The 24,785-nt window shown below is 43.0% G+C and overlaps 1 protein-coding gene across 1 annotated transcript in view; it reads right to left on the bottom strand.

Annotated features, from left to right (window-relative positions):
* The window catches only part of LOC308686326 (uncharacterized protein), a gene marked incomplete at its 3' end in the record, with an annotated part of 105,006 nt that overhangs the window by 17,340 nt on the left and 62,881 nt on the right, over positions 1-24,785 (bottom strand). The window contains exons 6-12 of the mRNA XM_081394723.1: positions 9,365-9,706; positions 8,122-8,472; positions 7,817-7,903; positions 7,635-7,727; positions 7,392-7,466; positions 6,750-6,863; positions 2,833-2,967 (exon numbers count right to left, since the gene is read on the bottom strand). Coding sequence (XP_081250849.1) covers positions 2,833-2,967; positions 6,750-6,863; positions 7,392-7,466; positions 7,635-7,727; positions 7,817-7,903; positions 8,122-8,472; positions 9,365-9,706 — 1,197 coding nt within the window. The remainder of the gene's footprint in view (positions 1-2,832; positions 2,968-6,749; positions 6,864-7,391; positions 7,467-7,634; positions 7,728-7,816; positions 7,904-8,121; positions 8,473-9,364; positions 9,707-24,785) is intronic.

The following is a 24,785-nucleotide window of genomic DNA, read 5'->3' as shown; positions in this document are numbered from 1 at the left end:
CATTTTCGCCCACAGGACTGCTGCATACTGGATGTTTTTCCCTTTTCACACCATTCTTTGTAAACCCTAGAAATGGTTGTGTGTGAAAATCCCAGTAACTGAGCAGATTGTGAAATACTCAGACTGGCCCGTCTGGTACCAACAACCATGCCACACTCAAAATGGCTTAAATCACCTTTCTTTCCCATTCTGACATTCAGTTTGGAGTTCAGGAGATTGTCTTGACCAGGACCACACCCCTAAATGCATTGAAGCAACTGCCATATATATATATATATATATTGTCACGGCCCCTCCTCTGCCTTGCAGGGGCGGTTCCTCCTGCAGGCAGAGGAGGGTCGTTAGTGATTGAAGCCACCTGGGCTCAGGGTATTTAAACTGCTTCACTAACCACTCTCTCTCTCTCTCTGCTCCTCCAGGTATGATCCTGTTTTGTTTGTTCCTTTGTAGTTATGACTTAGTTTTTCACTCAGTCATGTACACACACAGATTCACGCATCCATGCATTTTACATACACCTTACATTATGACATTCCCACACCTCATTTCCTTTTCTTTGTTTAAAGTTAATAGTTTTGATTTACAATAAAGACAACCTTTTTGATTGGCCTATACTTCTTGTTTGTGTCCCCTCATTTTTGCCACAGGCCATGAGCCAGCCTGTGACAATATATATTTTGTATATTTACATTTTACATTTACATTTAGTCATTTAGCAGACGCTTTTATCCAAAGCGACTTACAAGTTAGGACTAGATTAAGCGAGTCATCATGAAGAGGCAAAAACAAAAACAACGCAAGAATTGCTCCAGATACGAAGTTTAGGCATTATTCAGAGTAGCATAAGCCCGATAAGTGAGGTTTTAGAGGGAAAGGTTTTATTTTTATTTTATTTTTTATGAGGTTAAGTGCTCACGGAAGAGATGGGTTTTCAGCTGTCTTTTGAAGGTTGTCAGGGATTCTGCATTCCGGATGAGGGTGGGGACAGCGTTCCACCAGCATGGAACTGTGAATGAGAATGTTCTGGAAAGTGATTTTGTGGCTCTCTGTGATGGAACCACGAGACGTCGCTCGTTGACCGATCGTAGGCTTCTGGTAGGGATGTAGGCTCGTAGTAGTGAGTGAAAGTAGGAGGGAGCTGAGCCTGTGATAGATCTGTAAGCGAGCGTCAATGCCTTGAACTTAATGCCTTGAACTATATACAGTATATGAATGACTCTCAGTGTATAATGAGTTAAAGTGAAAGACTTCAGTTATTATATCATCTCTCGTTATATTTACAGTGTGTTGTTTCAGTTCTGCCTGTAAGATGAAGATGTGTGTGTTATTGTCAGCATCTGAAGACTCAATCAGACAGAATGTGTGTTTCTTCAGGTTTGATGACGCACAACTCTGGCTTTTCTGATGATAAAACATGATTTCTTCTGTTCATGTGTGTCGAGACAGTTCAGAAATCCCAACCGGCTGATTCTTTACAGTCCGGAGTAAAGAGTATAAGCCACTGATCTATATAATGTCATTCTATACACTTAATTACAAAATAATTCACATTTAACGTCTGCAATTTCTGAATTAAAAGGGATAATTGTTTTAAAAGCAGAACTAAAATCAACAAATAACAGATGCAGAAGATCATGAAGGATCATGTGACACTGAAGACTGGAGTAATGATGCTGTAATTCAGCTTTGATCACAGGAATAAATTACACTTTACTGTATATTCACATAGAAAACAGCTGCTTTACATTAGAATATTTCACATTATTACTGTATTTTATCAAATAAATGCAGCATTGGTGAGCAGAAGAGACTCTTTTAAAAACATTAAAAAAATCTTACAGATCCAAAAATGTGTTTTATTTCTGTCACACACACTGTACAATCTGCAAACTCAACAAAGACAACAATAACTTTGAGTTATAAGTGTGTGTGTGTTACAGTGTTGTGCCCTGTCCCAGATGGCACCCTAAGCACTCGCGGTCTTCCTCTGAGTGACGTAATGTCGTGATGTAATGCCGCTTTGACTGTCGGGAAGGAGTCTGGAGTCCGCATCAGCGTGTGTGTGTGTGTGTGTGTGTGTCCAACACGGAGGAAGAATGTGTGTGTGTTCAACACGGAGGAAGAGTGTGTGTGTGTGTGTGTGTTCAACTGGGAGGAAGAGTGTGTGTGTGTTCAACTTGGAGGAAGAGTGTGTGTGTGTGTTCAACACGGAGGAAGAATGTGTGTGTGTGTGTTCAACTGGGAGGACGAGTGTGTGTGTGTTCAACTCGGAGGAAGAGTGTGTGTGTGTGTGTGTGTGTGTTCAACACGGAGGAAGTGTGTGTGTGTGTGTGTGTGTGTGTGTGTGTGTGTGTGTGTGTGTGTGTTTAACACGGAGGAAGAGTGTGTGTGTGTTCAACTCGGAGGAAGAGTGTGTGTTCAACTCGGAGGAAGAGTGCGTGTGTGTGTGTTCAACACGGAGGAAGAGTGTGTGTGTGTGTTCAACACGGAGGAAGAATGTGTGTGTGTTCAACATGGGGGAAGAGTGTGTGTCTGTTCAACACGGAGGATGTGTGTGTGTGTGTGTGTGTGTGTGTATGTGTGTGTGTGTGTGTGTGTGTGTGTGAAAAACACTTTTCTTTTTCCTCTTTCATCCTCAGATAAACTGTAATTAATAAATCAGATCAATATATTGTAATAGTGAGTGTGAATGAAGCATTAATATCTCAGATGCGTCTGGAATATTTCCACAGATTTCTCTTGATTTGATGTTAATATTGTTGAACAGTGAATAATGTGTTCTTGCTCTGTTCCTCATAAATGAATATGAATAGTTGATGAATGTAAACTGACCTCCTCTAGCAGAGCCGAAGCTGAAGAACAGGAGGATGAACTGCAGTGAAGGAAGAACATCAAAGCTTATACGAGTCAGAACATTGAATATAGCCTTGATCCATACATTGATCTCCACAGTTAATCTAGCCAACGCTGTAGAAGAGAAACAACAATTAATAAATCATCCACATGTTGATCTGATTGTGCATTAATGCCATGATAATCAATAAGTACAGAAGTAAACTCACTTCACTAATTCATCATTTAATCTGGACAGACAATCTTCACACAATGATTCAAAACTATATACACATAAATATCATAAACTATACTCGAAACATCTTAAACACACAAGGAAAAACTCAATATACTGTATCAAAACCACGTAATATTACACACATTAACAGCATTATGTGGAGATTATGAAACATGTTGGCAATAATATATGTGTGAGTAAGAGTCTCCATAATAAATCTCTGGAATTATACACTGTAATTAATAAAACACTGTAATTACGAGAGCTTTTGTTGAGATAATGAACACTTACTCGAAGCTGAAACCACATTATTAGTTATTGTAATGTTGAATTAAGCTTCTGATAGTTAATATTATTTTTACAGAATCTGTTACAGGAATTTGATTCCCTCAAAAACTGTAGATCCACTGATCAATAATAATAATAATAATAATAACAATAATAATATATACTGACATAAGTGGATCTGATCTCTATGTTTTTATTATATTTCATATCAAATGTAAGTGTGTAATTGCTTTAGATGATTATGACAATCATGAATAATGACGAGCATCATAATCACCTTTATAACTAGAACAATGTTGAACGTGTGTCTACTGAAATATTAATATACAGTATGTGTGTTTCTCTATGGATGACTGAACTGATGATGTCTGGCATTTATGATCAGAGGTCAGAGACTATATACATAAATAAATGATTGACACATTAAAAAGAAAATAAAAGAGATTGAAATGAGGGATTAGTTGAGCTGTGACTTCACTAATGCTGGTTCTGATCACAATCATATTTATCATAAAGATATGAAAGCCAAAACAACAGCATTATCTTACAACGGTTGGTCAGACTTGAGTCGATTCATGATTCACAGGTGTGTGTGTGTGTGTGTGTGTGTGTGTGTGTGTGGACGGCAGGTGTAACCATAGCAAAAGTTGTGTGTTTTAAATCGATGCTCTCGAGTCAGATGTGGTTCTTTCAGTGAGTAAATGTCTCGACGGCTGGAAAAAATAAACCAAACAATATTTGAACTTCTTGTGCCAGATGATGATGATTGGTCGGTGTGTTACACGACAAAGGCATCAATGGATTATGTAATATTTTAAAATATGTGATATTTAAATAATTTAATAATGATTTTTAAATGAATCGACACATTTTATTGGACAATGTGAAGCGAAGCGGTAATTTTCCGATCATTCATAAATCGGTTGAATTTACATTAATGAAGCGATCTGAATCTCGTTGAACTAATGGATGTTAATTGTCTACAAAGCTCTGCACAACACCAGCAGCAGAAGTCACTTTAATGGGAAGTATAGTATTCAAGTCACGTGTGTTTAGTCTGTATTGATACACCGTTCACAGTTTGATCAAACTATCATAGTTGTTCAGTGAAGCCCAGCACCACCTACAGGCTATAATGTGTCGACGTGAAAGGACTTTATTATTTTAACAGTTTTGATAATCATGCAGCAGTATACAAAAATACAGAAAACAATTATTACAATTTAAAATAAAGGTTTTCTATGTGAATATATAGTAAAGTGTAATTTATTCCTGTGATCAAAGCTGAATTATCATCAGCATCATTACTCCAGTCTTCAGTGTCTCATGATCCTTCAGAAATCATTCTAATATGAGGATTTATTATCATTGTTGGACACAGTTGAGCTGCTTAATGGTTTATGCTTTTTTTTCAGGATTTATTATGAATAAAAAGTAAAAAAAAGAAAAGCATTTAATTCAAATAGAAAATACTTTACTGTTGTGGTGTAGTGTTTAATGCATTTATGATGTAATTACACATTGACTCTACTAGAGGGCCACCGAGGGTTACGGGGGTTGTGGGAGTCAGACGGTGCAGTAGACTGAGTGTGTGAGTGTGTTAGCAGCAGTAGCTGCTCTGTTCTGTATTAAAGGAGACATATCATGCTTTTAAATCATTCCTTTTTACATATAAATCATACATTTGTGGTCTATATAAAGCGGAACTGCAATGTTTGGGTCTGAATTCCTCATTATTATAGCTCCACAGGCCCCTTTTCTACCCCTTTTCTGATGTGCGTCTGAGAGCAACTCGTTTTGGTGCGGCCTCTTTAAATGCAAATGAGACACTTCATACCCCGCCCCCTCTCCAGGTTGTAGCGGTGACACTCGGTTCAACTCCACCCCATTCAGCCATTTTTGTAGTTTGATAGCAGAGATACGATTTTCCTGCATTGAACTTGTTTTAGCGCCCGCCAAAGCGATTTTTTTGTCCCACCAAAGTCTTATTTGATCGGTGAGTAATGTAGATGAACTGCCGCGCTTGTGACAGGGTGCATGTTTAACTGAAAGAACAAGCAGAGCTCTCTCTCTCTCTCTCTCTCTCTCTCTCTCTCTCTCTCTCTTCGGAGCCAGGCGAAAGTGTAAACAAGACTTCACCATCTCCAAACTAGGCGCTGTCTTGCTCTCTCTCCCTCGCACATATTAATCAAAATAAATCGACACGGTGGTAAAAGGTCGGAAGACCAAACTTTCATGTGAAGCATTCGGAGATATTTTTTTTTCCTGAATTACCGTGTGAATTGTGCTAAATAAGTTGCCTTATCTTCTCTGAAAAGCGTTCCGGGCATTAAGCTGACATAAAACAACACTTTAATTAAACGAAAAAACTATCCAATGATGAAATGTTTTCTGTGTTGACACAAATCTTGGATGTCCAAAAGTTTCTGTGCCGCTAGATAAACCATGTTGTTGCTGAAGTAACGTTAGTTATCCTTGAAGTGCTTCGCGTTCGCGTACATTTCCGTTAAAAATAAAACTCAACCAGGCACGTCGAAGAGGTTCTGATGCTGGGAGACGGTGTAATGAAGCGTGTGGGTTACTACATCCAACAACCGAACATTTTGACTTACTCTCTCGTAACTTCTGCATCCTTGAGCTTAGACTACAAAATCACAGCGAGAAATAAATATGGCGGATTGCTCAAAGTGTTGGACCGGAAGTCGATGTCCTTATTTAGTTCCGCTGCAAATACTCTGACGTCATTGTTCAAAAAACGTCATAGATAACAGAAAAATTTTACTATTATGTCATTTATTTTCATGATTTGTCATGGCCTGGAATTCACAATTTGAACATTCCATGATATTTGCAGGTTTTTAATGACAGTGAATCAAAGACACGCCAGAAACACACACACGTCTGTATAATGTCACTAATGTAATGTTAACATGGTGTGCTATCATGGATAATTGAGTATCCTGTGGATCGTAGGAGAATCTGTCCTGTGTTTAAATCACTCGATGGCCTGAGACTGAATAAACTAAAGACTTGATAAACTCATGACTTTACCTGCTGATTCACACCATCATCTCAGTTTATGTCCTTTAATGGACCCTCACTTTCTTTATTACTCATTTCATACATTTTAAAATGTACATTTTGATTTAGTTTACTTTCTTTTTTCTTCTATTCTTTCATCACTTTTATTTTTCTCTCTCTTTCTCATGTAAAACTCTGAGTTTGCGAATAAAATCTGCTTTATAAACTGGCCTTGTCTAACAGAATTAACTGATAAATCAGGGCTGATATTATGGTTTGTATATTTTGTAACTTTAACTCCATTAATCTGGAAAAACATGATTTCACAGCTCATATCTGTCACTGACTCTTGATGGAAGGAAATACTTACAGATAATAATATAGAAGAGGTTTAGCAGGAGCGCCATTATAAAGAGGACTATAATCATCACACCTTCAAATCCGGTGTAACTCAGGCTTTTGTCATAGGCAGATTTAAACAGAACTGGAATAAAGGAAGAGAAACGACAACAATTACTAACATAGAAAAACTAAATATTAATACAGATCAGAGGAATTACAAAACCCTTCTCATTTAAACAGATGCTTTTATACACAACATTACAACACAGTCTCTGTCTGATCCTGACCCTTGACCTTTGTGCTGATGATGACCCCTGACCCTGACATGACCCTGACACATGCTGAGATGATATTCAGAAGTAGCTTTAGCTTCAGTCTCAGTCACTAGCATGATGTCGACTGTAATAATTAATGCACTGTTTTCATAATGAAGCGGTGTAGATTATAAATGTGTTCAGTCACACAGAGATTCAGCGCTGAACATGTTGATATACTGACAACAACACAACAGTAACACAAGACACTTCACAGTATTAATGTCATGTTCTTAAGATTTCCTGCTGGATATTGAGAATATTACATCATTTAAATGTATTGATTGTTCAATTGTTAATGTGCATGTTAATGTGTTTATGATAATGACTATGGATTTACGTTTGGATTTATTTACCTGAGTAAAAAACTGCTGAGAAAACAATATATTCTGTTCTAAAACTGCCATACTGAATCCATGCTTTAATTTTGCCTGTAAATCAGAAAATATGAAATAATTACATTCACAATATAATTTACAACAGCAACACAATGAAACACAAATGACAATAAAACACTGAAACATTTTTTATGTAAAATTCATTGTGTATCATAATTCATATACTATATTAATCTATGAATAATAACAAATCCGCCATACCTGTGAACTCATCAATATACGGAGCCGTCCAGAGCAACATGAGAGGCCTCAGAAAATAAAGAGCAGAACAAGAGACCGACTCAAACACAGATCCTGAAACACAACCACACATTACTGTACATATAGACAGATATATGAATAATCATAATGCATTGATAAACCATCAGTCCTGAAACACTGACCTTCAGAAAAACCCCAGAGGACAAAAGCAAGAAACATCAGAATATTTGGACAGAAGACGAGAAACATCTGAAGACGAAAGACTGTGTCTGAGAGAAGAGACACAATAACACATGATCAGTTCATCAGTTATTATTACATTTAATCATTATTTACACTATCATTATCAGTCATTCAGTTTTATTTAAAACACACATCTCTGTTCTTTCTGGCCATTACATTTATAACTGAATGAAACATAATATTATAAATAACTGAACACTGATGAAGGATAGAAGAGTTGCTCTTTTCTTTTCTGTTGACTCACCTAGTAGTCTCAGCAACACTTTTATCTTGGTTGAAAATGTCTTGCGATTCTGAGATAAGCCACTGTAAACTGTACATGTGTATCGTCCTTCATCTCCAGCTCTCAGATTGTCCAGACGGAGGGAGAAGTTTCTGTGTTTAATCTCCTCAGTGAAGAAATGAGCTCTATCCTGATAATCCTGCTGCTGTTTCTCTGCTCCATCTTCATACAGATGAACTAACGTCTGTGAGTCTGTTCTTCTCCATTGCACATTCAGATCCTCCATTATAGAGGGTCTTTCTTCATAACAGGGCAGAACCACTGAAGATCCCAGAGGAACAGGCGTGTGAAGACAAGGTTCCACAGTGAATCCTGAAAAAGAAAAATATGTTTGATATTGCCTATTTTGTTATTCTCAGACCGATTATCGTCCACTCACACTTTCTTACCACACACACAATCACATGACATGTCCTCAAGTCTCTCTAATCTGATCAGCTATACAGGAGCTTTGCACAACAGTAAAGGACACACATGTGTTTTTTAATCAACCCGTCTGAGAAAATCACCATCAATATTTCTATTGAAGAAGAAATAATCAGTGGATTAGGATAATGTAAAGTTTGTCAATGACATTCAATCTTTGAAAGATAATCAGAGTTTGTTCAAGGCACTTTATTAAACTAGATATCCACAGTTTCATTTGCTTTCTGAATTATATATGTGAAATACTTATTTTCTGTTCTGTACTTGAGATACTTTCTACTCGAGCCTCTGAACATTTTCTGGTTTCCTTGTGTGTTCTCTGTCCAATCACTCATGAAGAACGCCAAAGCAACATTTAAAGGGCTATTCTCCACATCAGTTTATAATTGTGGAATAATGAGTTTCTGATGAGAATAGACGTGGTTCTCACGGGTCAAAAACACCATAATTCCTTCAACTAACTGGGATTATTTTATATTATCTGCTAATAGCTTTTAATATCATTTCATTACTTGATTTCTTGTCTGTAATTGAGTGGGAATTTACTTTCCATAGAGACTCAGATGTACAAACCCAGAACCAGTTGATAAAGCATATAAAGTTTACCTATATAATTAATAATATATGACCAGCCCAGACAATTACAGTTATCACTTAAATGCATCAAACTAATGTTATTAAAAATCTGGAAATGCTATTTTTATTGTAACTATATTGTGTAATCAAACTCATACACTGATCAGGAGTTCAACAGCAGAGTTTCTTTCTTTACACTTACCCAGTTTCAACGCTGTATCGGTTGAAAACACACACTCCTCGTCCCTGTAAACTTCACATCTGTAAACTCCTTCATCTCCAGCTCTCAGATTGTTCAGACGGAGGGAGAAGTTTCCATCTTTGATCTTCGTATTGGAGAAATGAGCTCTTTTGTGAAAGTCCTTGTGCTGTTTCTCTGGTCGACTCTCTCCATCTTCATACAGATGAACTAAAGTCTCTGAGTCTGTTCTTCTTGTTCTTCTCCATTCCACCTTCAGACTTTCTTGTAACAATTTTTTCTTAACCTGACAGGGCAAAACCACTGAAGATCCCATATAAACAAGATTATCAGACACCCAGAACTCTATAAAGGAATAGAAACATGTACAAACTCAAATCACACCATTACACTAACACACCACACTTGCATAACAGCTGGTCGATCATTCACAACATGCTATTAATGAAATTATCTGTTTTCAGATTTATAATTTTAAGCATGAATTATTTCAATAGCAAACAATCTGAGATATGTTTCCAATCGCTCTTAGAAGTGCTGAATGAAAACTTTTCCAGTATTATATCAGAAAATAACACTGTCATTACCATATCCTGTACAAGTGATAATGTGCAATTATTACCTTAATAATCTATACTTGATTTAACCTATAAAAAAATAATCAGTCTAATGTAGGTTGATGTAATGTACCAATGTAATGTATCGTTGATTCAATCATATTAAATAATGATATAAAATTATATTTGATTTGTTAAAATTAGTTCATTTAGATTTAACAATATTAATCAGATTTTTAGATCACCTGACAAAACATTTTTAAATTGTATAAAATATATTTGATCAAAATATGTGTTCAGTGAAGCTATGACCATGTGTTTCTACAACTGTTCTGACAGTGGAGTTTATACTGTCAAATACTGTAAATCATACAGTAAAAATTATCAAAAAGTGTTTACACTACTATATACACAATAATCCCATTTACTGTTCTTATGTAGATATATCAGACATTACTTGCCCATTACTTCCGGAATTCGAATGCGCATGCGTCGCGTCTGAACGCTTTGTTGTCTTTGGAGCTCTATCGATTTGATTTATAATTCTTGATTTTTCCCTTTAAACTCACTTACAGCGAACATTTTCTACTTTTCCTCACTGAGAAGCACTACTGCTCAAACCTCATAGTTACAACGCAGACTGTTGAGCAGACGCGTCTCAAGCCTATTAGTGATCCAACGCTGCATACTCTTATAGGTTACGTCCGTGGATCACGGCTGAACGCGTCTTCTCCACACTCAACAAACATGGCGAATATATCAGATGTAAGTAGTCTACCTCTTGGTGCAGGTGAAGATACATTTGAGCTGCACGCAGTGCAGTCTGAGCTGGAAGCTGTTGAGAAACAGATCCACAACCTTTTAGTGAGACAGGCCGAGCTGATAGACCGGCGGTTAGCTCTTGAAACATCACGCGCCGATGCTCACAAATCAGAGATTAATGTTACTAACCCGCTGACTCCGACCTCGTCTACTCCGTGCGTTTCTCAGCATCGGTCCCAAGCGCCAAGGTCGCGATCAGCCATGGTCTCGTTCACTCCGGCTCCAACACGCCACCACGAAGCCTGGATATTTCCGCAGCGGAAGACGCGAGTCAGGTCTAGACCAAGACCCTCTCCGACCCTCCCGGTTTTCGAGATATCAACACAAAACCGCTTCTCCCCTCTTCACGAAACCGAACGCGATGCTGTGATCATCGGCGATTCCATCGTTCGGCACATACACGCTACGTTAGGTAAAAATAAGGTGCACAGTCACTGCTTTCCTGGTGCTCGTGTTTCTGAAATCGCTGCTCGCGTTCCCGAGATTCCGAACGATGACGAGCGCGTCGGAACTGTTGTCCTGCACGCGGGAGTGAAAGACATCAGGATGCGCCAGACGGAGATTCTGAAGAAAGACTTCAGGAATCTGATCGATACGGTACGCAGCACATTAAAAAAGGTCAGAGAGAAAATTAAAGCACCATGGTACAATAATACTACGCATGTTCTAAAGAGAGAAACCCGTAATTTAGAGCGTAAATGGAAACAAACTAATTTAGAGGTCTTTAGAATCGCGTGGAAAGACAGTATGTCACGTTATAAAAAGGCCCTAAAAGCGGCCAGGGCTGAGCACCTCCGCGAACTAATAGAAAACAACCAAAACAATCCAAGGTTTTTATTTAACACCGTGGCTAGACTAACAAATAAACAGACATCACCCGAACAAAATATCCTGTAACGCACATCAGATGGTCAGATCACCAGCTCTATCTCTCTATATGTTAATTTACTGAAATTAGCCTGTCTTCAAATCCCCTTTTGCTCTGAGACCTAATTAAATCATTGGTGTCCTAATCCACAAACACCTCTATTGTCTTAAGATCCTTCCTTCCTGGACCCCAGACCCAACGGCGCCTACGAATGACCTAAATCATTAACTATCTATCTGAAAACAGAGATCCCTTACTGCTGACTTCTAGTTTATGGCTCCGCGAACATCCGCTGATCACCAAGAGCAATCCCCCCTGACCAATAAAAGCAATCTCAAGAGGACCCTAGGGACTCTCTGTCAGACATTCATTTACATGTAGACCCTCAGGCAACACGTAAGAAAACAACCAGACTCTGTTCGACCGCTAATCTAATCAGACCGAGTAACACGCACACACCTAGACTCTCTCACCCCGTGCTCGGGGACAAAAGTTCAACGCAGCAGGATGAACCTTCAGTGACTCTTCCAGCGCACACACACAAGGAAACACACACAGATCCTACCACGTGTGAATCAAAATCATCTTGTGAAATGTTTAAAATGTATTCTCTTGATGTATGCATGATCCCTTTGTCCCAAATATTATGCCTATATAGTTTTATTGATTTGTAATCCATTTGATGTGACTATAATCGCGAAAAATCAGGTATCCGCGGGTGACTATGTCATAGAGATACCATTCGTGGTATCATTGTGTTCCATAAATCCCAACGGTGTGGAATCTTTAACCCAAAATCTCCGAAGACGCATTATTTTATTAAATCCAGTGTTATTAACGATAGGAACAAATTTAGCTTCTCCTTAACTATTAGGAAGGGGCGTGAGCCTCCACAAAACGTCAGGAGGTAGTCACAATCGCCCTTCCAGGCGATTGGGTCATGCACCTAAAGAGGCTGGGCTTAACCCCTTCAAAATGCCGCGCTTCTCTGATCTCAACGCACATCGCCAGAGAGAGAGAGACGACACGCCTTCTTCCATCCTTGGAAGCTTCGTTCGCGTTTATTTTCATTTTTCTTCCAAGTTTTATTTTCTTAAAACTACTTTTACTTCAGTTGATAGTCTCCTTCAACCAACCCAAGATACCAACTTAAAGCTAAAGATCATTTTGCTGAGTTCCGCTCGCTTCAAGTCGCTATAGCAACTAGACGCTGTGATCACGTGACTCCGCTTCCGTCCAACACAGACGAGACCACACAAAGAGGGCCGATCTACAACTCAGACGTAACGTAGACCTTAATTTCCAACCTGAAGTGCTGTTTAAAGTGTCTAATATTGCTGTGCCTATTGGGGTCTTGTTGTGACTGACTGAACTGTCTCTACCTATCTCTCATTTCTCTTTACTCACACTTACACACTCTTCGACGCACACATCTGCACCTACACACACACATACACGCCCACCTCTTCACGCGTCTCCTAGACATAAACACACGGCCACGTGCTGCTAAAGGCGTGCTCCTACACACACACATACACACACACACACACCTCTCCTTACCACGCTCTCAGTGTACACACACAAAACCCTTTCTTAAAATTCTCTCTCTCTCTCTTATATTCTCCCTTCTTCCTTCCCCTACTCTAACCTTTTTATCTTACGTTTATTTTGTTGTATTCCCTATTTGCGATCGTATATTGTTTTGTTTATGCATATTTACTCCTGTGTGATTGAAAATTAGTACATGTAACCAGTAGCTCGTTTGAATAAACTTTGTTAAATCATTTGAATTAAGTTTGCCGTTTGTTTCAATACTGAGTCCCTGAGTAGTGCAGATCTTTACCTCTTAACGCTCTACGATAAATTTTACTATTGAAAGAAATCTCAAATGGTCTAAAACACTAAGATCTTTATTTTCTTGTGGCCACAGAGAATAAATTGTCTATCAGTGTTAAAGACGTGAGATTTCCGTTCAGATATTGTACATTTTGTGTGCTGGACATACAGTTCGTACAATAAATGAACATTCTTCAACTTGTATCTAAAATTTCCCCAAATTGAACATATTCTACCCGTCTATATCAGTGAGTACTACAAGCGATTGTGTAACCTCTGATATAAGCCGAGGTTTTGACCAATTCCCTATTTGGTAATTCTTTAATTCATGTAAGCAACATATGCATAGTCACATTAATGCTAATTTGAGCTAATTAATTCCCTAACATAAGTCATTGTTGTTACATATTTATTGGTGTCTAGAACGGCGGGCACTCTCATACTCAGTTTGATACAGATTGTGCAAGTTTGTATTCATGTGTGATTTTTTCAAAAGTTTAATGATTTTGTGCGCGTTTGAATCTTATAACGTTATTGAATAAGTATTGCATTACTGAATAAGTCGACTCGAAAACTGATCAAAGGGCGAAAAGCCATAACCCGCCAGCACGTCTGGTTGTGAAGGAAAACTGCAGTATTTACAGTGTTGTTGCGAGTCCAGAATTAGAGAAAAAAAAAAAATCCTCTTTTTATTGTGACCTTACATGTAATTCTGTATTGAGACCTGTATGGGAACAGAGGAGTCCCTCAGGCATTATTACCGGTATTTCTGTAAATCCCGAGAGCAATAAGTAAGTAGCTACTCCGGTCAGAAAAGAATATATATTCTATTGTATGTCGTTAAGTAACGATAAAATACGGGTTAACGCATTGGTCTAGCTAACCAGAAGGAAAACCCCGTTCAAGCGTCTATAAAGACCAGAAACAGTTCCGCCGCGAACTTTTGATTTGCAGTGTTGTGTTATGTTTGCAAAGACCGGCCGTGGTCTTTAAAGAATTTATTTTGCAGCGTTGTTTGGTGCGTGCGAAGGCCTGCACGTTTGCAAAGTGTAATTTCTGATACGTCTCAAATTACCGCCCCGGTGACGCGTTCCGCGTTAGCGTAACACTGCCACCGTGTGGTCAACCACAGGTAAAGACCTGTTGGTCGTTATTCCTTCCGCCCTGGTTGTTGGTGATTCAAAATTGACGGTCGTAAGTATCTAAGAAGTTGTTTAAATACATATTTGTATTTACAGCACGCTAAGTTCGTTAAAACAACCCTTTTATTTTGGACTGAGACATTTTATGGTGAATTTTAACTTCCCAGAAAGGGAACCGGAAGTTATAGAGTGTCTCGATCCAAAAGCACTGATAGCTCACCCGGAAGCGAACAGCGCCCCTCGTGGCCACGCCCCTCCGGGTCAACTATCCCTCCTCCTCTCTAGTCACTCTACTCTGCTGTTTCCAGTTCTAAATCTGCCTCAGTGATTCTGTTTGGTTCTATTCCCATTCAATAATCATCTAATAACAAATTCGATGTTATAGTGATTATTTTATTTTTGTTCTATTAATTTTTGTTAAATCTTTCTATTTCTCTAAGACAACCAAACTTTTCTCTACAAGGAAATTTAGATTTGAGGTGAAATTTAAACTTAATTTAATTTGGTTACTTCCATTTTCACATTCCAGTCATCTTAAGCCCTGAGCAGGACACCGCCCTCTGGTGGCCGAGCCTTTCTCAAGCCAGCCATCTGCCTGCTACAAATTTCTAGAGTTACTAAATTTAATAACTTCAGTTATTGTGATTATTATACAAAATCAATTCTAATTCACTTGTGACTCTTCCTCAGGCTTAGTTGGATGTGATCTTGAACCAATGTTGAATTAAGATTTTAAATTGTGTCAAACAATTAGGGTGCACCACAGAGAGACGCCCCCTTGAGGCCTAAGTAACCCACTGCAGCAGTCCACCACACCCTCTTCCAGGTTACTTTGATTTTCTTTCTCTCTCCAAAGTTTTTCTTTATCATTTGTATTATTATTGTTTTCATTTACCCCTCGCAGGCCCATCTGACTTTTGTCCTATTTTCCCCATAACTCAATTTGGTGTAAGCCAGAAATCTTAAATTCACTTTAAGCTACTCTGTTCACTCCATCTTGTGTGTCCTATAGGCAAAACTCTCAGCGCCTGCAGTGGACTGGGGGGGAACCCCGAGCAGACCTCTGTGGGCAAGTTGGCCGACTGACGTTACCGACTCTGACCGTGCAGGTGACTCTTGAATTTCTCCTGTCTCTGCCACTGGCCGCGGCACGCAGTAGCGACATCAGCAATCCGGTGCCTCGGAGTGCCAGCCTCTACGCCAACGCAAAAGTTAATTGTTGGGACCACTGCCCAAACCAACGACAGTCCCTGTCACTCTAGGCCTACGGCCTAGTGGGTTCTGGGTAGTACCCACCTTTACATTGCGTTTGGTTGGTTGGTACCTCCGGGACTACCAGGGTTGTGTTTACGGTCACTCTGTTTGAGTGGGCGTGGTCGTGAGCAGAGTAACGGAGAATCCAAAGTCACGGCGGCCAAGTGTTTGGAGCGCCAGGAAGGTTGAACGAGCTCAGCAGGGGCCGGCTGGGTTGACCTCCATCCATTTCAGGTAAACTGAACTTTGATAATCAAACAAAAAAAAAAACAAAAAAAAAAACAGAAAAAAAACAAACCCTTGTCTTTCTTATAAACCACATAATCATAAATATTTTCCTCTGTGCACATCCCTCGTGCTATTAGTGTCCAAAGTACAGTCCAGATCAACTCACTGACATTTTTGTTTAATTTTGTTTCGTCCTTCCTTTTCAATCCTCACCTACGCGTGCCTTGCATGTTCTGTTATAACCTGTTTTTCAGTGTATCAACGAGATCCCAACAGGCTAGGTAACACAGGGACAACTGAACAGTCTCTATTCCGGGTCCCAAACTGACCCGCCTAACTGTCTAAAGTCAGTTAGCCCAAAATTTCTATAGACGGCACACCGTCCTATAGTTTATTAGTTTCACGACCCGGTTGCATTGGCCCTTCTTGTGTGTCTTGTGTGTTGTGTTTCTCTCGCCTACAGTGAGTCAAAATGTCACGTGCATCCAGTCCTGCGGAACACTGGAACAGCCTGGAGGCGTGGTTATCAGCCATAACTACGGGGTGCCTACCCAAAGACTTCGGTGACCCAAAGCTCCTGACCCAACAGGAACTGGACAACAAGGTGGACCAGATCATGTCCCAGGACCCCACGCAGGCCTACAGTTCAAAAGACTGGAGCCGCATCGTCGGGAGTCTCTCTCACTATCTTGTGTCACAGGCACGACTACTGGAGGAGGACAAGGCCAAGCTGGAAAAAGACACCGCTGGACTAAAGACTCAGCTGGAGGAAACCTGCAAACAAAAGGAACAAACCCAGCAGCGTCTGGAGGAGTTACTTCTGGAGGATGAGGAGGACACACGTCCAGAACTACAACAGGAAGTGGAAAGACTACAGCAGGCCCTGGAAGACCTGCGTCTGGACACAGACAGGACAGTGGAGACGGAGAAACAGAACACAGCAGCCCTCAATGACAAGCTACTACGTGGAGAGGAGCTGCTAGCAAGAGCACGCACAGAATTAAAAGACAGAGACGCTAGAGTCAAAGCTTGCGAAACATTGTTGCAGAAAGCCCAAGCTGAAATTGACGAGCTCGTCCAACAAAGATATGATCTCAAAGACGAGCTGGATATCGTCCACCGTGAACTCAAACATGCGTACGAACTACAAGGTAAGCGGGCGGGGGAGACACACATCACCCCGTCTCTCCCCACCCGTAAACCTGAAGGTCACAGCCAAACCCTTCAAGCTAAAGAAGAAGAGGAAAACCCACGTCTTGACGCTATCTCACCTGCTGGCCCCGTCCCGGAAGGACGAGCCACCAGTCACCGCACAGCATCCAAAGAACTGGACAAGCTTGCAAGAAACATCCCTACATTCAATCCAAATCCAGCCGGGGGCAACGACGTGTACTCTTACTTAACCGACATTGAATTCCACTTACAAACCGTGGACAACGTCACGACTTGGGACAAGTTATACCTCCTTCGGACCACTTCTGGTCGTATTGTAAGAAGTTTCCTTGATAGACAGCCAGAATCTGTGAAACAGAATTATCCACAATTACGACAAGCCCTGATCCGCGAATTCTCTAACCCAGACTCGGACCAAGGCATCATTGCGGCAATGGACCTCAAACAAGCTCGTCTGGAAACACCGCAAGCCTACTACGAACGTCTGCGACTCGCTTACTTCGGACCGAGGAATGAGGCATTTATGGAAGAGGACGTTAGTTTCAAAACGCTTTTCCTGCGGAATCTCCACCCCACTCAAAGTGCACACCTGGGCGTTTTAGTTTGTCCACGGACCCTGTCAATTCAACAATTACGTGACCTGGCCCACAAAGCATACGTAAAACAAACGACTGGGTCTGACAAACCTGGGAAATACCCCACAGTTTTCCCTGTCACTGCACCCTTTCCAGAACTGAATTTAGAAGGTGCACAGCCTACCAACTACGGACCCAGCAACAGACAGCCACGACCGTTCCAAGCTGGCAGAGGACAGCGTGGGCGGGGGGGAACCCGCCCAAAACCACAAAATGACCGTTTCAGGGGATCCTGGGACCGGCAGCACTTCCCCCACAACCAAAAGGGGGGGGGCAGCTGGGATGCCGACCGACACCCCAGGAGAGGCCGACCCCGATCTCCCCGAAACACAAGCCCAGAGAACCGGCAACGGGACCCCTCCCGACAAGACACCGGTAAGCTCAAGATGGAGCCCAAATCCAGCGGGAACAGTGCAGCCACGCCTGACACAACAGAACTTGTAAACATCCTGAAAGAGCTTCTCCAAAGGAAACCCCACAAGGAAGACAAAGATAAACCAGACACTGCATGACTAATCCACAGGCCTGGACCCAATGCTTCCCACACTACCAACTCCACTAACTCCAGCCAGTTGACAGCACCACAAACCACTGCTGTCAATCCACAGACTGTTAAACCTGCTGTTACATCATTGAATGACAGCTCTAATCACTCCATTCAGATGACAGCCCCACAAAACCCTGCTGTCAAACCACAGACTTTTGAACTTGCTGTTTCATTACCCAATGACAGCTCCACTCACTCCATTCAGCTGACAGCCCCACAAAACACTGCTGTCAAACCACAGACTTTTGAACCTGCTGTTACAGCAACAAACGACCGCGTCACTCACCACAGCCAGCTGACAACGCCACTCCCTGAACAGGACTGCAGCAGCTCTCACGATAAGGTCCCAGACAGTGCGGTCTTGTTGATCTGCAACCACAACGAGCCACCCCAGACTCACCCTCACTGCTTGTCAATCAATACACAAGATCCTACACCACTACTGCTGGGTAACCTAATTGAGAGAGGAGTGGCACGAAAACTGTACTTAACAATTACCTTGGAAAAGGACATGCATATCGAAGCACTGGTGGACACCGGCTCTGATCTAACGCTTATTTCTGCTCAACTGTTTGAAAAACTGAAGTGGGAAGCTCAAAGACAAAACAGAACTCTTAAATTCCACACGTGTGAGCTGAACGTACAGTCATACAGCCAGAATGACATCCAGCTAAATAATGTAGCTCCCATTCATCTGACCATCGGTCCAATGAGCATAGTCCACCCGGTATATATTTCTCCAGTAAATACTTATCAATTTCTCGTAGGCAAGGACCTGCTGGACCGCTTTGAACCATTATTAGACCTCAAGCACCTACAAGTTTGGGCGCAGGTGCGCGAACCACACCCCCTTCAGCCACACGACTCCATCGAACCAGACTGTCAAACCACAAGGTTCACGGGAGTTCCATCAGCCAGACACGAGGACAAAGTCCCCACAGCTGATCAGGGTTCAAGTTCGCTACTCTGCACATTCAGAACAACGCCAGACTCTGATAATTACCGCCCCCAAGTAAAAACTCCCCTGCAGTTGCAGGATGTGACCACAACAGACATTACCCTGGCACTATGGGCAGATAACTCAGCCATAAGTCTCTCCCTATTCAATGCAATCATTGAAAAGACTCCAGACCTGCCCTACACCTGCAAACGCACACGTTTCCCTTTGAACCCAGATCCATCCTCAATGACATCTGCCAAAGGAATCTGTGCTTTGAACTTGACATGGAATCACCGACACTTGACCCATTACTTTCTGATTCTGGAAGACCCAGCCCACGACGTTTTCATTGGAGCAGACATTTTGATTCGCCTCAAGGCTCATGTGGACATGATTAATGAAGTTGTATGGGCTCCCTTGACTTTACAGCCACCTGTTCCCATCAGCCATGACAATCTACTGTCAGGGCAGACCATTCCAGAAGTCTGCACTCTTATCAACGAACAGGGAACGGTGGTACCTGCTTACACTAAGGGGGTCGCTGTACGGCTCAACCTGCGACAAGGCCAAACCCTAAACCACACACTGGCCTTCTTCCAGCCTTCACCTGAGTGCGTGGAACTCGGACTAACCCTCGAAGCCACACCCCTCACTGAAGTGTCATCTCGGGTAGTCTACATCCTATTCAACAATTGCACGGCAACTGACATCGGCATCCCCAAAGCCTACAGACTGGGATGGCTAGTCAGTCACGCCTTTCATGACTTTGACCTGACGTTACCCGTCATAGGGCCCATTCCACCTGCACTGATACCTGAAGGGCATACTGACAACACATTGCTCACAGCACCCTTCCAATTCATTGCCATCACATCTGTCATGCCGGTGGCCAAAAACCAGGTGTGCAGAACGGAGCTGACAGAGGACAAACAGCTCACAGTGTACACAGTCTCCCACCAGCCTGTCACTGAGACTGATACACCTGCCATGCCTGTCACTGAGACTGATACACCTGCCACGCCTGTCACAACCAGCTCAACTGACGACAAGCCTACGGAGGAACCGTATCCAGGTTTTGAATCCCAAGTGCAACAAATTCTACAGGATGCTGACGCACTTCAGGACAATGCCGATCGCCAAAAGCTACGACAAGTCCTATATAAATTCAAAGAACACTTTGCTAAAGACTCTTTAGACTGTGGTCTCACCAACCTCCACACAGTGCGCATACCCACGCACCCCAAGGCTCCTCCCACCTTTGTCAAGCAATACAAGATTCCCATTGCCTCACACGAACCAGTGCAGGAAATCATCGAATCCATGCTTGAAAGAGGTGTAATTCGAAATTGTAATTCCACCTACTCTGCACCCATCTGGCCCGTTCTCAAGCCAAACGGCAAATGGCGGCCAACAATAGACTATCGAAAACTAAATCAGCAGGTGCCGTTGTCACGATGGCCCATGACACAACTAGAGCAAGAAATACCCAGAATCAGGGGAGCCACCATCTTCTCTACACTCGATGTGGCCTCTGGATTCTGGACTATTCCAGTGCACCCAGACGACCAACACAAGTTGGCCTTCACCTTCGGCAACCGCCAGTACACCTTCAACCGATGCCCATTCGGGTATGCAAACTCACCAGCTGAGTTCAACATCTTCTTAAACAAAGCCTGCCCTGACGCCAGGACGAGAGGTAACCTGATTTACGTTGACGATGTGCTCATGAAAAGCACGACGGTGGCCGACCACCTAAAAGAAATTGACTATGTTCTGAACCAGTTATCTGCTGCCGGCGCCAAAATAGCTCTACACAAGGGGCAGTGGTGTCGCAAAAAGGTAAATTACGTGGGCCTGCTCATTGGACACCATGGCATCGAACCACAATCAAACCGCATCCATGCCATCCAAAACATCAAGCCTCCCACCAACGTCTCGGAACTTCGAAGCTTTCTGGGAGTATGCAATTACTCCCGGCAATTCATCGAACACTATTCAGACATAGCCAGGCCTCTCACAGCTCTGCTGAAAAAGGACTGCCCTTTCGTCTGGTCAGACGCCCAAGAACACGCCATGAAAGAACTTAAAAAACATTTATGCTCAGCCCCTTGCCTTGCGTACCCTGATCCGCAAAAAGAATTCCACCTCGACGCTGGGTTTTCAAACCAATGTCTAAGTGCTGGCCTATACCAACGGCATGACCAAGACAAAAAGGTGATCGCATATGCCAGCAAGACACTTCTCCCTCCAGAATGCAAATTCTCTGACTGTGAAAAAGCTTTGCTCTGTACGGTATGGGCCATTCAGCGCTTCTCCAACTACATTGGAGCACAAAAGGTCATCATTGAGACTTGCCACCAGCCCGTCATGTTCCTTAACAGCCAACGGATAAGAGACGGTGTGGTCACCAACTCACGCATAGCTACATGGCTAATGGCTCTCCAAGGACGAAACGTCGAAGCCAGATATGCACAAAACCACAAATCCGCTCTAGGTAACGGTCTGGCGGCATGTCAAGACTGCTCTGACAACGCACCTGCTGCAACGCTAAATACACCTGAGCCCCAGCAGCCACAACTGACCTGCCACAGGTACTTTGACAAAAATGCGTGCGAAGGCATGCCCACAGCTTACGTCGACGGATGTTCCTACAACAGCGAGGGCATCCTAAAAGCTGGCGCAGGGGTACTGTGGGTAAACAACCACCCATGCCCACCCCAAAACTTCAAGCTGGGCCCCCAGTCATCACAATACGCAGAAATAGCAGCAATTCTCATTACCCTGCAAATCGCAGCAGCCCATAACCTCAAAGAACTGCTTATCTGCACAGACTCGAACTATGCCAGACTCAGTTTTGTGTGCCATCTTCCAACCTGGAAACAAAATGGTTTCACAACTGCTAACAACAAACCCGTCAAGCATCAACACCTGTTCCAAGAATGTGTCAACATCACAACAACACACGACATTACCGTGTACTGGAAAAAGGTGAAAGGACATTCTAAACTCCCAGGCCAAGACAAAGACCTCAACGACCACACTGACGCCCTCGCAAAAGCGGGCGCCCTACACGGAGAACCGTGGGTTTCCCCAAAAGCCCCACCCACCCCAGAAGTAGCAGTGATAACCCGCAGAAAGCAAACCGCACCTGCAACAGCACCTGCGTCAGAACTTCTGTCACTTACACCACAAATTTCCAACAACGACCTTGCAGATATGCAAGCATCAGACACTGCCATACAGGCAATTAAAACGCACCTCCTCGACCCCTCCACCTCCCCTCTCACACCTTCAAATCTCACTGATGACTCCGATCTCAGACATCTATACAACTCCAGACACATGTTACGTATGCGGGACGACATTCTTTGGTTTGTCAACGATGACACCACTTCGCTAAAACTCGTGGTACCTCGCTGTCAAAGGGGGGAAATGATAAATCACGCCCACAACGCACCATATGCTGGGCACCACGGTACCAGAGCCACATATGAGACACTTAGACAGGTGGCATACTGGCCATGTATGCAACAGGATGTGGCAGAATATGTGAGAGAATGCCTGGTCTGCTGTCAGTTTCACCCAACAAACCTGACTCACAGAGCCCCGTTGCAACGCAGAGGAATCACGTTCCCCTGGTCAGACCTTCAAATCGACTGGGTAGGACCCCTCCCCCGGTCATCAAGAGGCAATAAATACTTTCTCACGGTAGTGTGCCAGTTTACCAAATGGGTAGAGTGTCTGCCAGCACCCAACGACACTGCCCAAACAACGGCATATCTCCTGATGAACCACATCTTCTCCCGATTCGGCCTACCACTCCGAGTCAACTCAGATCGAGGAACTCATTTTACCGCAGAGATCATGCAAAAGATCTGGAAAATTCTTGGGGTACAAGCCAAACTTCACATCAGCCACCATCCGATCTCATCCGGACAGGTAGAAAGGTCTAACCGAACGGTGGTCGCCATGTTGAGGAAATATGTGGCAACTAACCAGAAAGACTGGGATGTGAAACTTCCCCTGGTGCTGATGGCCCTCAGAGCCACCCCGCAGGAATCAACACGAGTATCCCCATTTGAACTCATGACCGGGAGGCAGATGACCCTGCCATTACACCTTTTGTACCAACCCGGAGACTACAACCTCGTCACCGCCTATACCACATCTCAGTACCTGGACGAGCTCCATAAACACTTGAGAACAACTTTTGCTTTCGCCCAGCAACACCTGAAAACCAGTGCTGACGGCCAGAAAGCATATTACGACCGAAAGGCATCACACCAAGAACTCAGCGTGGGCGACAAAGTCCTGTACTACAGTTTCGCCCTGCCTCCCAAACAACTGTCAAAAAAGTTTCTGCCTCACTGGACTGGCCCTCATGAAATTGTGAACAAACTCTCCCCAGTAGCGTACCAAATCCAGCTGAAACGGGGACCAAAAGAGCCAGTCCTCAAATGGGTCCACCGCAATCAGATTAAGAGATATGTGGCCACTAGCAGGAACAGACAGGAAGGGCCCAATGCAAGCTAACCTCAACCGCCGTCGTTACAGGAAAAGAAGACCAGACCCTCCAACGGGACAACCCTCGCTGACCTGTGCCTTTTCTCTTTCCCCTTGTTCGTCCACACCTCTCTCTCTCTTGCCTGTAATAGGATGCTGCTGTGGATCATCATCATGTGCTTCCCGACGACCAGAAGCCAGCCGCCACCCGACCTCATCTCTCCAGCACCGGCCTCGGGAATTGTGTTGAGAGAGCAGCCCGGACTGCTCATAACGAACTGTCGGACACACACCCAGAAGGTGTACGTGCGACTCGACCCTCGAAACGTCTACCGTGCACACTACCCAAAGACAACCGTCCTGTACAGCTGGGCAGGTGCCAAATGGACGGAGGCCGCCCTCAAACACGCTGAAGCCGACATCGAACACATGCTGAACCAACTCGAGAAGATGACCCTCACCCAGGCTGAATTGAGCGGGCACAACAGGCGCTCCAAACGTTTCCTAGGAGCCCTGCTTGGAGCCGCTGCTGCCGTAGGCACCCTGTTCAACATTGGTATGTCCAGTGTCAACGCGGTAAACATCGCCACGGTACGACGACAGGTAGCAGAAATCCAGACGGAACTTCCACAACTGAAAGATCAACTCACCACACAGAGCGCATCTTTGACCACCATAGGCAAGACACTGAGAGGCACGGTCACCGTCCTCAACACACATAGCGTCATGCTGAACAGGACTGTGAGCTCCATGAAACAGATGTTCACAGTCTTCCAGAACGATTTTGCCCAGACCCAATTGGTCACCGCATTAATGGGCGATATGCTCAGAGAAGTGAGCTCTTCCATAGACAATTTAGCCATGGGCAGGATTCCACCATACCTGGTACCCCTGAGTCTGGTCCAGACCGTGCTGGCTT

The sequence above is a fragment of the Scardinius erythrophthalmus genome, assembly GCF_964197995.2.
Source record: "Scardinius erythrophthalmus genome assembly, contig: HAP1_SCAFFOLD_150, whole genome shotgun sequence".
Taxonomy (NCBI): domain Eukaryota; kingdom Metazoa; phylum Chordata; class Actinopteri; order Cypriniformes; family Leuciscidae; genus Scardinius; species Scardinius erythrophthalmus.
Note: the sequence above shows the minus strand (reverse complement) of the source record. Positions and strands in the feature narration are given on the sequence as shown.